Source organism: Sciurus vulgaris (genome assembly GCF_902686455.1).
Source record: "Sciurus vulgaris genome assembly, chromosome: 2".
Taxonomy (NCBI): domain Eukaryota; kingdom Metazoa; phylum Chordata; class Mammalia; order Rodentia; family Sciuridae; genus Sciurus; species Sciurus vulgaris.
The window spans coordinates 102,549,167-102,565,469 of NC_136462.1; the positions used below are offsets into that span (position 1 = coordinate 102,549,167).

The 16,303-nt window shown below is 34.3% G+C and overlaps 1 protein-coding gene across 2 annotated transcripts in view; it reads left to right on the forward strand.

The window, feature by feature from the left end:
- The window catches only part of UNC13C (unc-13 homolog C), an 869,114-nt gene that overhangs the window by 558,524 nt on the left and 294,287 nt on the right, over nucleotides 1-16,303 (forward strand). For both annotated transcript variants that reach the window (XM_079129872.1, XM_079129871.1), the window contains one exon: nucleotides 10,489-10,645. In XM_079129872.1, the coding sequence (XP_078985998.1) occupies nucleotides 10,489-10,645 (157 nt within the window). The remainder of the gene's footprint in view (nucleotides 1-10,488; nucleotides 10,646-16,303) is intronic.

The window sequence follows — 16,303 nt, forward strand, 5'->3', positions numbered from 1 at the left end:
TGCCTTGTGTCCATACTCTCTATTCTTATCATCTTTCCTCTTTTTTGTAAATGCATTCTAACATGTATGAGGTGATATCTGATTTTGGTTTTCATTGCATTTTCTTGATTATTAGTGATATTGAGCATTTTTCAATACAAATGCCTATTTGTCATTTGTGTGTCTTGCTTTTGCTCTCTGTTCTTTTGGGTTCATATCCAAAAACAAAACAAAACAAAAAATGCTCCCCCCCAAAAAAAAAAAAAATCACTGCCCAGATCAATGTCATAAAGATTTCCTCGTATTATCATTTAGTAGTTTTATAGTTTGGGGGTCTTATATTTAAGGCTTTAACCCATTTGATTTTGTATGTAGTGTGAGATAAAGGTCTAAGTTTATTGTTTTTCATGTGGATTCCCAGTTTTTCAAGCACATTTATTGAAAAGACTATCATTCCACAATTGTGTGTTTTTGGCACTTTTGTGGAAAATCAGTTAGCTATAAATGTGCAGATTTATCTCTGAAGTTTCTGTTCTGTTCCTTGGGCCTATTTGTTTTTATGCCAGTACTATGCTTCATTATTCACAATTTAAACATTATTTGTGGGGCTTTGTTATTCTAGCTTTTCCAGTGAAACTGAAATTCCATTTGTTAAATTGTTTTGACACTAACCCCATTTACTTGCAAAAGTAAAGTCAAGTGCTCTTAGCATTATTAATCCATTTTTTTAATCTTGTCCTGAGGGGAGAATGTTAAACATTTCTAGTGATTGCTGGAGTAACTTTTGACCTAGATTTTTTAAAGGGGTACCTTTTGAAGGGTTGGTTTGCATCAGAGATCTACTTGGTCATTTTAAATTGCTGATTATACTTTTAATCCAGTTCCCACCTTTAAAATAGTTTAAGTAATATTGGAACTGTAGCCTTTGAAAGCAAATTATTTTTAACAAATAAAAGCAAGAACTTTGCCGTGGCTATAGCTTCACATAAAGAGAGGACACATAAATGCAGAAGCAAAGATTTTGCAAATTGCATACTGTGTAGAAGCCCTTTAACTGAGAGCTCTGTAAAAAGCAAGAATTGCCTCAGGCTGACTTCCCTTGCTCAGTGCCTTTTTATTATCCTTTCAAATCCTAGATTCCAACACAATTGTTAGTGGTAGTAAGAAGTGATGCATATAACTGGACACACCCAATGTGTTATCTATATTCAGAGATTGATAGCATGGGGGAGCTTATAAGAATTTTATTTTCTAATGGTGTTTTCATTTTACACGTGGAAAATGGAAGGTAAGTATGGTGAATTTACTTTTCTAAGTTCATAAAAGAGGGTCAAGCTTAGAATGAAATCTCTTTTGCCTTGGTGTCTTTAACTCTAAACTGGCCAATCAGACTCTATCCCCCTGCAGAGCTTAAAAGAAAGAAAAGAGAACTAAAGAAAAGAAGAAGAAAAAGAAGAATTAAAAGCACTTGCTAAACATTTCTTCAAATTTCTTCAAGACTTCCAGTAGCCGCTAACCCAAATTAATACTTCTCCTTTGAAATTTAAATCTTTTTGCTTTAATTCTTTGATCATCTAAGAAATGTGTCCAACTTTATCATATCAATTTCCTAATTGTTTTCTATTCGGGGTTACAAGTGAATGTAAAAAAGGCAAGTTTAGTATATACTATTTTTTGGTACCAAGAGGTACTATCTTTGACTCGCCACACTCATACATAAAAGTACAATTCATTGTGATATGTTTACAGATATACATGTCATAGTTTGGTTAATTCCATTTTGCTGTTCCTCCCCTTTCCCATCCTTCCTTCTTCCCCGTCATTCCCCTTCCTCGACTCCATGGGTCTCCCTTCTATTATTAAGAGTTCCCCACCCCTTCTTTAAATTCCTTATTTTGCTGGAGCTTTTGCATGTAAAGGGAAACATTTAATCCTTGAATTTCTGATTTTGCCTTATTTCACACTGAACTAGTCTCCAGTTTCATCCGTTTACCAGCAAACAACATAATTTCATTTTTCTTTATGGCTGAATAAAACTCCATTGTGTATATATGTCACATTTTCATAATACAGTTGTCTATTGAGGGACAACTAAGCTGGTTCCATAACTTGGCTATTGTGAACTGTGCTGCTGTAAACATTGGTATGATGTATCACTACAGGATGGTCTTGCTAAGTTGCTGAGGGTCTTGAACTTGCTATTTTCCTGCCTTAGGTTCCTGAGTTTCTGAGATGACAGGTGTGTGCCACTGTCCCTGGTATCTTCACCATTCTCATACCTACAGTTTGTCTTATGAATTTACACACAAAGATCATTCCATTAGTATCTTAAAAATTTATTCTTCATATGTTTAATTTTGCAAAATTAAATTGGCATTTACTTTTTAGAAATTTTATAATATTTGGAGGGCATATTAACTCAATATTACTAAGGTCTATGATAAATCTTGAAAAAAATAAACCATTTTATGGGTGATTTGTTTGCCTTTTTTCCACAATTTTTTTTAAATGGTACTTTAAATTATCAGTACAAGTTATATAATTCTACATTATATACTTCAAAGGTTATATAGTTTTCATTAAAAATGAAAAATGTTTTTATAGTTTAACATCTTAAATGGTCCCAAAATTCATGAGTTGAAAGTTTGCTTAGTGACCTCCTTATGGTGCTATCATTAGGTGGTGGAACTTTTAGGAAGTGAGCCTAATGGAAGGAATTAGATCACTGGCAGCATGCCCTTGAAAGGGTATATTGGAGTCTGTCCACTCCTTTCTCTGACTTTCCTTCCTGGATGCCAAGAGGTGATGGGGGTTTGCACTACTAAATGCTCCCACCATGATGTTCTACCTTATTATAGGCCCAAAGCAACAAGGCCAAGCAGCCATGGACTGAAACCTCTTTAATGGTGAGCCAAAATAAACCCTTCCTCCTGTAAGTTGTTTTTCTCAGGTATTTTGTTAAAGCAACAGAAATCTTAACTAACATCCATATAAAGGAATTTTTACTTTAGTTACTCAAACAAGAATTTAATAAAGTTGAAATATCTTTGATTCTCATGAGTACCTAAGTTTATAAAAGATTTTAGCAACAATAGTAAACAACAGGCAAAATCAATAATAGGTCAAAAGTTGAACTAGCAAAACTTAAAATGCAATTTTTTTTTCTGATTAGGATAATAAAATATGCTAATAGTATATTTCTGAAACATAGTGTACTTTTTATATTTTTATTAGCACATTATAGTGATTCGTAATATCATGGTTCCTTTTGACATAATCAGTCAAGCATGGAATACAATTTGTTCCACTTCAGTTTCCAGTGCTTCCCCATTCTTTCCCTTCCTTCCTCCTCCATTCCCCTTTCTCTACTGTACTGTTCTTCCTCCTATTTATTTACAATTTTTTTAAATTATTGCTCTCTCTCTCTCTCTCTCTCTCTCTCTCTCTCTCTCTTTCCATATATATATATATTTAAAGGTGAAATTCACCTTGGTATATTCATATACATACATACCATAATTTGGTTAATTTCATTACATTCTCTTTCCTGTCCCTCTTCCCTCTCTCTCAGTTCCCTTCCTCTGCTCCACTGATTTCCCTTCTGTTTTCATGGGACCACTCCTACGCCCCATTTTCTTATTTTGGTCTTGCTTCCAAATGAGAGATGATATTCAATCCTTGACTTTCCCAGTCTGGTTTATTGCACTTAGCATGATATTCTCCAGTTCCATCCATTTGCTGGAAAATGCCATAATTTCATTCTTTTTAATGGCTGAATAAATCTCCATTGTGTTATATACCACATTTTCTTTATCCATTCATCTGCTGATGGGCACCTGAGCTATCTCCATAAGTTGGCAATTGTGAATTGCCATGCTGTAAACATTGATGTGGCTATAGTACCGTAGTATGTTTTCTTTAGTTATTTTGGATAAATATGGAGGAGTGGGATAGCTGGGTCACATGGTGATTCCATTTCGAGTTTTTTGAGGAATCTCCATACTGTTTTCCAGAGTGGTTGCACTAATTTTCAGTCCCACCAACAATGTATGTGTGTACCTTTATCCCCATATCCTTACCAACACTTAGTATTTGTATTCTTGATAATTGCCATTCTGACTAGAGTAAGATGAGATCTAAATGTAGTTTTGATTTGCATTTTCCTGATTTCTAGAGATGTTGAATGTTTTTTCATATATTTGTTGACCATTTGCATTTCTTTTGAAAAATGTCTGTTTAGTTCATTTTTTTCCATTTATTAATCAGATTTTTCTGATCTTTCTTTATATATTCTATATATTTCCTGTTCCAGAAGCAGGTGGCAAAGATCTTCTCCCATTCTGTAGGCTCTCTCTTCATGCTCTCAATTATTTCCTTTTCTGTGCAGTATTTTTTTTTTAATTTGATGCTGTCAAATTATAGATCTTGGTTTTATTTCTTACATTTTTAGGATTCTTGTAAGAAGTTGGTGCTTATGCCAATATGTTAAAGTGTTGAGCCTATTTTTGTTGAACAGTTGCAGAGTTTTTGGTCTAACTACTAATTCTTTGATCCACTTTGAGTTTTGTGAAGGGTGAAAGACAGAGATCTAGTTTCATTCTTCTATATGTGGATATCCAATTTTCTCAGGCTCTTTTCTACTATGTGTTTTTTTTTTTTTTTAACATCTTTGTTGAACATCAGATGACTATATCTAGGTGAATTTGTCTCTGTGTCTTCTATCCTACTGGTCCTCATGTCTGTTTTGATGTGAGTATCATACTGTTCTTGTTACTATCACTCTATATTACAAAAATGTACAGATCCATCCAGAAATAATAACATGACCATCTAAGTTAGTTGTGTTTCCCACTAGGTATTATTTTTGCTATATGTACCTATGTGCTGTGCACACCCATGTGTATGTGTTTTGAGCTAATAACACAAAAATGTTTACATCTGCTTATTTTGGCAACTTGCAGAGTACCTTTGAATCCATATTTGCTGACCATCTGAGTGTTGTCAGCATCTACCTTCAAACTCAAAAGGCAAACCCCTAAAAATTTTCCACTCTTTGCTATATCTTTATTCAAATGAAACTCTCCTTTAGTCAGGGGAAAGATATTCACCTGTTCCTTTTGAGTAGATTATCTCATTCTTAGATCATTTATAATAGGAAGAACAATGTAAACAACCTTGAATTTTTTCTTGCAGAACATAAACAGTAATAATATAATCCCCAGGGTACACTGTTCCCAGTGTTCTTCCAGTCCTTTCCTCTAACTAACTCCATATTCCATTGCCCATTCCCCCATTGCACAAGCTGTATTGCAACCTTGGGAATTGTATACTCTCTAATGGATACAGAATAAGAAGGTGTGGGAAGTGAAAAACATCTTACTGCCTCTGGAGGCCATTACATGGAATAGGGACTGATTGACAGTAATGCCGGGCATCAGCCTTAGTCACATATCTACAATGCAGAGGCTTACCATGAAGGTTCCTGGAAATATCCTCCCTTTTCTCTTTTCTGATAAATGTTTTAGAATTTTATACACACAGCCACTGGATATTTCTAAATCTAGCCAGCTGCTCTAAAATTAAGGAAAGTTCTCCTAGATATCAAGAAATATTTGATTGGTAGTTTTTCCTTCCAAAGGTGTAGTGATTTTACATCATCTTTGACTTTCTTGGAAGTTTCCATGGGAGGCTTAGATGGATGACCTATGCAGCTGGCCACCACCCATCATTTCCCTGAAAGCACCTCAATTACCTTTTAATCAGAAAGTAAAATATTTCTGTCAGTTCTCTAAGACAAATACATGCCTAATGCTCTGGAAAATTTAAAATACTGCTCTCAGCATACTGATGTTAAGTAGAATACTATTAACCTTCAAAGTAGCCATCATTGTTATAGTATTACCTGCTATATACTTTGGCCAAATGTTCATAAAGTAATTGGATATGGTAATATTCTGTCACATTCAAGGTAACCAAGCATATGTCCTGTACTCTTTAACTCTACATAAATACCTTGACTCATATTGCTTTGTTTTCATTAAGAAAAAAATTATTGGTCAATTCCGGGGTTCAGGAAATATCTATGCTAAATGTACACTGGATAAAAGGACAATGCATAGTCAAACATATTTCCAAAGAAACAGGTACATTCACAATATACAACCTTGAAAAGAAGGGAGGTGATCCAAAGGAGATAAAACTCAGTGTGCAGAAGAGATGTCTGCACTCACATGTTTATTGCTGCATTATTCACAATGATCAAGACAAGGAGTCAAACTGTGTCCAACAACAGATGAAGAAAACATAGTATATATTTATAATATAATATTATTCAACCTTGAAAACAAAAAGAAAGAAATCCTGTCATTAATGACAACACAGTTGACCCTGGAGGAGACTGTGTTAAATGAAATAAGTCAGACAGAGAAAGGCTAATACTGCATGATCTCATTCAATTGTGGACTCTAAAAAAGTCACACTTGTGCAAGTAGAGAATACAATGGTGGTTACAAGGGGCTGCTTGGAGTGGGAGGGTTGTGGAGAAGTTGATATAAAATTTCAGTTAGATAGGAGGAATGAGTTCAAGAGATCTATTGTACAACATAGTGACTATAGTAAATAACAATATATTATATTCTTGAAAATAGCTAAGAGAGTAGTTTTAAGTATTCTCATCACATACAAATGATACGTATGTGAAGCAGTGAACATTCAGTAATATGACCATTCTGTAACTGTCATTATTTAATGAGTAAATAAATATATCATTATAAACATATGTATACATAATTTTATTTTATTGATTAAAAGTAAAGAAGGAATGAAAATTAGCATAGTCACTATGGAAAATAGTATGGAGGTTCCTCAAAATCTTAAAAATAGTGTTACCATATGATCCAACAATCTCACTACTACATATATGTACCCAGAGGATATGAAATGCCTGCCCAAGGGACATCTACTCTTCTATGTTTGTTGTAGTACTGCTCATGATAGCCAGGAAATGGGAACAACCTGGGTACAACAAGGGAAGGGTAAATGCAGGAAATGTGGTACATGTACCCCATTGAATTATTGTTCAGATGTTAAAAAAAGTTGGTGAAAACCTGTCATTTGTGACAACATAGATGGAACTGAAATAAACCAGGCACAGAAAGGCAAGTGCCACATAAACACCCATGAATATAGTAGATAATACAGTGATTTCAGAAATGTTGAAAGAATGGTGATTACCAGAGGCTGGGCCAAGTGAGGAGGGAGGGATGGGGAGAGGTTGATATGTGGGTGCTTAGTTATGGTTAGGTGGGAATAGAATGTTCTCTTGTGCTGTTGTGCAGTAGGATGGCTAGAATGATAATGTGCTGCTTATTTCAGAAAGCTAGAGGATTTTGAATATTTTTACCATAAAGAGATAAAAGTGAGGAGATAGATAATGTTTAACCTGATTTACACATTATGCATTGTATATGTGTATCTAAATATCACATGGCATACTATAAACATGTAAAATCTTTTTTTTTTTAGTTTTTAAAAATAATTCTTATTGCATATAATTGATATATGATGTTGTGGGATACATACAAATAGTAAAATGGTCACTATATAATTAAGCAATTAACATAACCATCATCTCAGTTACCTTTTTGTTGTTTTAAGAGCAGCTAAAGTCTACTTATTCAGCAAGAATCCCAAATACAGCCCTCTTTTTTATTTTTTTTTTATTTTTACAGACTGCATTTTGATTCATTGTACATGAATGGGGTACAACTTTTCATTTCCATGGTCGTACACGATATAGATTCACAACATTCGTGTAATCATACATATACATAGGGTAATGTTTGTCTCATTCCACCATCTTTCATACCCTGCCCCCTTAATACTTACTTAAATAAATTTAAATTTTAAAAGACAGGGAGGCATATAAATTTTAATTTTTAAAAGGTATACTTCGTGGTTAGAAGAAATTGTTCTCAATTTGACATTGCCTCAGCTCCACGCCTTGAGCACCCTACTAGCTTTAGGCTCTTGGGGGACGTAAGTTAGGAAAAGAAAGAATATGTTTAATTACAACAAATATAGGGAGGAATGTCGGACTTCAGAAACAACAATAAAAGTTTTAATAACAACAATATTAATAATAACAACAACAAGTAAAACCAAGCAAGGATTTAAAAGAAAAACTGTAATTTTTATGGTCATTTATTTAGCATGGTGTTTTCATGCTGTTCCTTGTGAAAATAGCAACTTTCCCAGCTGCTTTTTGCATTTTGAGATCACAATAGATTTTCGCTTATAACATGGTCAAAATGAGGTTTAAAACTATTTTGTAAGGAATGTGTACTCAAGGTTTTTGGAGATCAGAAGCAACAGCATAATTCTATGACTTTTGGATTATCTCAGGCTGTAAAATTGTTACTTCTGACTTTATGGAAAGAATTTATCCATGTTGGAAGCAGGGCAGGAGTGTCAGTTTTCAGTTTCCCCTCCTAAATTGTTTCTCTGCTTCCAATACCTATGCATCTCAATCCAGCTTTATACCAGTTTGAGAGACATTTTTCCGGATTCATGCTCTACTACTAGTTCCCTCTGCAAAGATATAAGGTAAATGTTAAAACTGATGCAAACCTCTAGAAAAATTCTAATTCTAATCAGTTTTAATAAGAGAAAATATAACTGCTATCAGTTTCTAAATTAAAGTTTTTTATTTTAAACAAAAGTTTAATTTGTAAACCAAAGTTTGACTTCATTGTTTTCCCAATTTTTCTGTGGATGCTGTACATTAACAGGATTGGTGAATGCATAGCAGAGATTGCATTCAACTAGATAACGTTGCATTCATTTACCTGGCATTCCTGTCATCCATAAATTTTCATATGTAACCTATAAACTATTTGCTAAGCCTCCCATTTTAGTTGTGAAAGCCATAATTTCTTAGGGTATTTTCATCATCAATTTATTTATGCTTCAAAATATCATGTTGTGCATGATAAATACATACAATTTTACCCGCCAGCTTATAAAAGTGACCTATTAACAATTAACAAAATTGGTCTTAACCAAAACCAGGAAACCCTGCAGGTTCTGGATAATTAATGCCAGATTTTGTGTATCTTAACAGTTTGACAATTACCCTTGACATTGCCTCCTCTGTGTTTCTCCTCCTTCAACATTTGCCTTTCACAGTCTTCCATTATATTTAAGCATTGCATATTACAAAACCATGATTTAGATCTAACAATTTTAATAACTTATGATTTATTGAAAAAACAAGAAACATTATGGCTTAGGTCTAGAGTTTTAAAATTTCTTCTCAAAAATAATTTTATATTATTGCGACAATCTTAACAAATTCATTATAAAATGTTCAGTATATAATGAAATCGCATTCTATATCGTTTATATTAAAGAAGGTAAGCAATCAGTGATGATCTCATTACAAGTCATGTATTTCTGTGTATGTAAATGTTATTTTTGACTCTCAAAGATCGATGTTTAAAATTTTAATTTTCATTAGCGAGTATCATGAAGAGCTGGGTGGCAAGATAGCCTGGCTGAGTTCTAAGAACCACAGTTTTTAGGAGTACTGTTCACTAACTTGTGTTTGTACATTCTACGTTGCTATTCAGTAGTTAAAATGGGGGATGACTGGGTGGAGGATAAATTACTAAGATGAGAGAAAAATAGGATCAGATTATATACTGAAAATTTCTTTTCTCCATGAATATTTGATCTTCTACTTTTCTACTTTTATCATAAGCTCTGCTTTCAATTTCCAAATCTTTTGTTACAGTTCAAATGAAACAGGTTTCCTTGAGAGAAGTAACAGAATTGAACATTTGATGCTTTTGATGATTATAAATGGTACTATTATTTGGGGTTTAAAAGAAATGATTTTTAAACAGAAAGCTGGCATAATTCAGTGTGTCCTCACTATTCATCTGTTTGTCTAATTAATTCCTGTCTGTAACACAGTGCTCAGAAAACAGAACTGCTTATAGAAAGTAGGCCTTTTTGAAAAAAACTCACAAACTGGACTCTAGTCAGATATGGAGTTGAAACAACGTGTAATAAGAGGAGGGCCTCTTGGTATTTCAGTGAGGGGAATACAAAGGCAAAAGAACATTTTGGCTGGAATGTGGGATTTTAGGAACTGAAATAGAGTGGGGGGGGCAATATTAAGTGAGAGAAAGATTTCTTTGGCATTTCTTTCCGGCAATGCTAAATTCCACTGGAAGCCCTTTAGAGATGTGCACACAACATTCTTAGAGTTGAAAGGAATTATACATAACAATGTTTCAAATCACATTCTGATTAAGCAACTTCATATTTGTGAATGAGAAATTTTCAAAAGGCTGAAATTGTTTTCTCTTTTCAGTTAGAGATTGTGGGAGTTCTCTTTTCTTAGATACAGTTGAGGAATGATTTAATTGCTGACAATAGAAGATAGGCTGTTATGTGAATTAATTAGTGTGTTTTAAAAGCACTTTATATTTTTTCATCTTGCAGGCACTTTTCATGTCTGTCTTCTAAATACATGTGCCCTGGTGTTCCTGCTGTCATGAGCACCTTGTTGGCTAATATAAATGCTTTCTATGCTCACACGACAGTTTCAACAAACGTACAGGTTTCTGCCTCAGATCGATTTGCTGCTACTAACTTTGGCGTAAGTATAATTTCTTTTTTCTGAAGTACTTGGGATCAAACCCGTAACCTCATACATGCTAGACAAGCCCTCTCCCACCGAGTTGCATCTTCAGTCCACTATAATTTCTTTAAACTTTAAAATTCTAAGTAGCTTATGGGCGTTACATTTTAAAGGGACTTTGGATTGAAAATATTCTTCAATGATATTGCATACAAGATATCTTAGGAAATGTCTCTCGTATAATGGATTGCAGTTCAAGTTCATTTGAACACTTTATTTATTTAGATTGAACCTCTATATCTGGAATGATCTTTTTCAGTGGGGAAAACATACATTCTATAAGAAAGAACACAGTGGGATTCTATAGGTAATTTTGCAAGTATGCAAATTTGGGATTTTAGATACAGTTCTCTGGTAAGTATGAGTTTGGCTGCCTTCTCCAGAGCCTGGAAGGCTCTATTTGTACTCCCTAGTGGTACTGTTAGTACTGCTAAGTAATAACATGTCTTCTAAGTTAAAAAAAAAGTAGCTGTATAAAGAGCCCAAGAGAATTACCTGTATCTAATTAAAGTGGTCTACCTGAAGTATTGAAAACATCAGCAACACATGAAAAGCAGAAATACAGGAATACTAAGGAGTCTGTTACACCCATCCCTGAAACTCTTTCTTTGCAAATGTAATACAAATTGAAATTGACAAGACTGGAAATAGGATGTAAATGAACAGTAATTCCAATAAGGTGGTAAGAATCTAAACCAAGACAGAATTGGTGGAGATGGAGAACAAAGAGCAGATTCCAAGCTTCTCAGGGCATAAAATCAGCAGCATCTACAGCACTTGTTGTCTTTGTGTCACAGCCAGTGAGAGGATGAAAAAGGTGCCTGGCAAGATTCCGGGGTTTCTGGCAAGGGCCACTGGGTAGGCAGTAGTGCTGTTTAGTAACCTTGTGAGACAGTTATTTTTATTCTGATTTTTTTTTTTTTTTTCATAGAGGAAACTGAGATCCCTTGTAGGAAAATGATTTCCAAGATACCATAGTTGATTTTTCTACTGTACTTTCAGTTTGGTTCACTGAATAGATTTTTATTTAGTAATGCTATTAAAAATCAAGTTTTGGAATATGTGTCACAGAATAGAAACAACTAAGGCACAGCAAGTGAAAGGTTGAAAACCCAGTCAGAAGGAAAATGTGCTGCTGTGTTTACTCTTGTTCTGTGCTTTTCATCAAAGATAGTGCTCATGAGGTGCATAAGGAAAACGTAATTGCTGTTTAATAACAAGTCAACAGAAATACTAATAACAGAACACTTTTGGGACCAGAAGTCATAAAAATTAAGATTTTATTGTAATTTAGCAAATCAGTTCAGTCGTCTAAACCTGAATTTCTCCATCTGCTCAATGAATATAATAGTTCTTGCTCTAACAGGTTTCTCAAATTTAACATGAAAATCAAACAAGATTTAAAAATGGTAAGCCAATCTGTCAAAGTTGAAAGTGAAAGAATTAAATAAAGTATGAAGAGTTTGTCCCTCTTGCCCTACCTGTAATATAAACAGACCACCAGCTACCTTTGTCAGACAGATGACTCTTGTAGGACCTGGGACCAAAAACCATTCCCTAGCCAGTTCAACAAAATAGTATTATAACCAAATACCAAATCATAGAACACTTTTGCTATAAAACCCTCAACTTGGTAACAGAACTCATTGGCTTGGGATTTCACCTATAACACAAAACATTTTGTGTTACGAAATTGTTTTGCTTCTGACACTCTGCTGGTGTACATTGTGGGGAATGAGCCAACCTTGTAGAACACTGAGCCTTTTTACCTCTGAGAAAGAAAATGTGTTTATATGATTAATACCTGCCAGAGAAGCTACCTGGAGGGAAATTAGATAACATGCTCCTTTACTCCATGCTGACCCACAGAAGAAAAAGTGGGTTGATTTCAACACTTTTCAAGTTTCAGTGGCATCATGATTATAACAAACTTCATTTCATAAATCAAATAACTTCTTATAGAATAGGGATTTTTAAAAAATGTTCTGATCAAATTCTTGCTCGATAAGTTGGTAATTTGGCATGTGAATTTTTATTTTTCTCTAAGTGTTGAAAATAATGCTATTTGCAGAGTTAAGTATATTACATATAGTAACTCCCACCTCCACTTTGGAGCCCCAGCTTTTTATTGCACCTCACTACTGAAGCTAATACGTGACTTGGGACCCAAGGATAATCACTTGGTCTTTTCTTCACTTTTCTTAAAGCTGTAACCCAGACATGTAAGTCTTCTGCAAAAAATTGAACTAATAGAAAAAGCTTTCTTACCTAAGATAATTGTTAAAACAAATAAAAACTTAAACAAACCATTACTTTCACAAATTTAGACTTTTTGCATGTAAATGTTATTTAAGTCATGGTGTGGATGAAAATGCTCAAGAAGAAAAGAAAAAAAAAAGGACAGAGCCTTGAATGTACAGAGGAAAGACAAGCAGCGCTTACTGAGGAAAGTGGCTAGAGAAATTGAGTGAGAGTGATAACAGAAATGTGATATTGTGACAGTGGAGATCAACTGTTTGGGGAAAAGGGGAAGGCACCACTAACTGTCATTTTAGATAGTTCAACTTAGTTGGGAAAAGGAATGAGCACATTGGATTCAGTGAGTAGAAGGTCACTGGAGAAGCAGTTAAGGCTGAAGGCTGATTTCATGGGTTGGTTAGTGAATGGCATAGATGAACAGTTGTATAAATCAGGGTTCATGTATTCACCAAAATATAAGGCAGTCATCAAAAATCAAGTTTTAAAGGGGAGTTTGTGTAATTGAATAATAGCCATATAGAATAACAAATGGAAAAAAAAATGCTACAATTCTACAATCTAATTCCAACATTAAAGACACACACAGGATTATTAGACTGGAAAGAAATGTATAAAATGCCAATACATCCATCAGGTAGGATTAATGCTAGTATTTTATTGGTATTGTTTTGTAGTCATTTTACAATAAAATTTGAAATTTTTCATTATTACATTTTTATTAATTTTATAATAATGGGAAAAGCCAGTGAATGAGATAAAAGAAATAAAACTGTTCTTTCAAGGAAATTAGAAATGAAGGAAATACGAGAAATTGGGCAAGAATAAGAAGATTTTGTCTTGTAAAAACATTTTGTTTCTACTTTCTGACAAAGTAGGATTTTTAAAATTATTTAATCAGGTAGATTTGAACATATCTATAGACGGCTAGGAAAGGAGTTAGATTATGGTTCACATTTACCAGGAGGGAGATGAGGGAGATGTGGTAACATCACCGAGCAAAAAGAAGGGAGTGGTCAAGAGGACAGATGCAGAGGTTGTCCTTAAGAACAAGACAGGAAGAGCTCTATTCTAAAATTTGAGGAAATAATATGAGGGTCCTTGCAAAGAACATTAAGTTTTTGATAAAGGAGTGCAAATTTTTTTAATCTTCCTTACAGTTGTCTACAAGGACAAGGAAAGCTCACCTACAATACTAGGGCTATGTTTTTAGATGCTGAGGTGAGGGAGGGAGGAAAGGTTTTGGTAAGCTACCGATGGGAATACAAAGACGAAAGTTTCAGAGGCATGGAAGAAGATTTTCTAGTAAAGGTAGCATTTGCTATTGGGCACCACAAATTTGTTGTCACAACAATTCCTGTGTTGTGAGGTTTTGTCAGAGTTTGTCAGCATTCTGATGCTGATGTAGTAAGAGAAATGTCAGGTGGTTGGATGAACTCTGGGTGGATTTTGCAGAAGAGAGGCAGCCTATGTAGATAGTGCGGAGAGGAGAAAAATGATTCTCCATGGAGCCTATATTTGATAAGTGGCAGCAGGAGAAACATGGGGAGCTGTGGAAGAACATCATACATTTCAGTTAACACTTCACAGGGGAAATCTGGGGTCCAAGTATTATTTCTGAAAACAAGTTGAATTATTGAAAAGTGAATGTGAAGAATACCACTTTAACATACCTGCTCACAAGAATTGACTGCTCAATTTTCAGGAATATTGAAAACTGATTGTTAAATACAGATATCATTGAAATTGAACATATTGAGAACATTTACAACATATAAATTGACAGATGATAAAAATCAAAGCATTTGACTTCCAGAGAACCAGTTCACCAGCACATCATTGTTTGGAGTAATGATCAAAGAATCTTATTGGAGAAAATGTCTTCATGAGTGTTAAAGAAACTCCTGGGTTGGAAAGGGAAACAATTCCCTGAGGTGGTGGCGAGAGGATAAATATTTCAATTTTTCAGATATCTTTAGGAAATTTATTTAGTGAGTTATGATATAAATAGTAAACAAATTATTAGTAAAATTGGTGTTTATCTAGCTCTGTTTTTTCCCTGAGGGTATGCTCTCTCTTTGACAGAGTCAGAGCTAGGCAAATGCAAATATGCTAGTAAGTATTTATTTATATTATGCATGTTCTTTCTTTGTCCATTTATTCTTTCAAGGCACATTTATGTGATATTTCATGTATGCTACTATGGCAGGTAATAGAAATACTGAAAGACAAATGTTGACCTTACTCTTTGAGGCTTATACTCTAGTAAGGTAATCACATAAACCTGTAAAAGCAACCATAAATCACTCCCAATATGTAATAAGTCTCAAAGGAGTTCATATAATACTCATAAATGGTTTGAGATTAAAGAGGAAGAAAGGACTGATTCTCTTCAGGAACTCATGGTATCTTGACAAAGGAATGACAGATAGTATTTTCAAAATCAAAGCTGTAGTAGAAAAATTACCATATTTCTAGGAATGTATTTGAGTGGACAAGTAGAACCAGAGATGCAAAATAAGTTCAAAAAAGTATGGAATGCAGCCTGCCTATTGAGTAGGACAGATAGAATAAGAGATGGAAGTTTAAGAGGAAGCTTTGTTATTGGATTGGCATGAGAATATTGAAGACTTCAGTACTCACTAGAATGTTTGCTCTTTAATCTTAAGATATAGGATATAATAAAATAAATTTTCTGATTGAGAGTGATTATTCTGTAGAGAAAATGATGGAAAGGGGTAAACAGAATGTGTATTAGTGTTCAGTTGTAATAATAGAAGGCATCCTAGTCATTGAAAGTAGAAGGGAATTTAACAGAGAATTAGATGTTTACAGTATCATCTGAAGGACTGCAGGAGAGTCTCTCCATAATAATTTGAAGAATATTCAGAATATGAAAGTGAAACTGATTTGCAAGACACATTATAAACTTTCTTACAATCAGAAATGTAGGGATCCAGGAGACTGCCTCTATTGTCAATGCAACCATCTTTTCAAAACCACAAGAGACTGGAAAACAAAAGTCTCCATTACTTGACTTAGTAGTAGAAATAAGCCAATTAATAGGCAGCGAGCCCCCATCTCAGACCTGTTTCCTAAATAGAGTTGTCACTGCACATGCATCCAATAGGCAGAAACTAAGGTAATTATGGCAAACTGAGGGTAAAGTATGAGAGAGAATGATGTTTAGTGTTCCAATCAGAGCTACAGGGAACCACAGAGCAGGAAGGAGGAATGAGTAAACAGTCTTTGGAATTGATCACAGGAGGACTAAATGGAAGCTAGGGAGAGGGCTGATGTGCTTGTCCTAACATGGCAATGTGCTGCTGAATCTAGAAAATAGTTTACAGGGAAAATGTG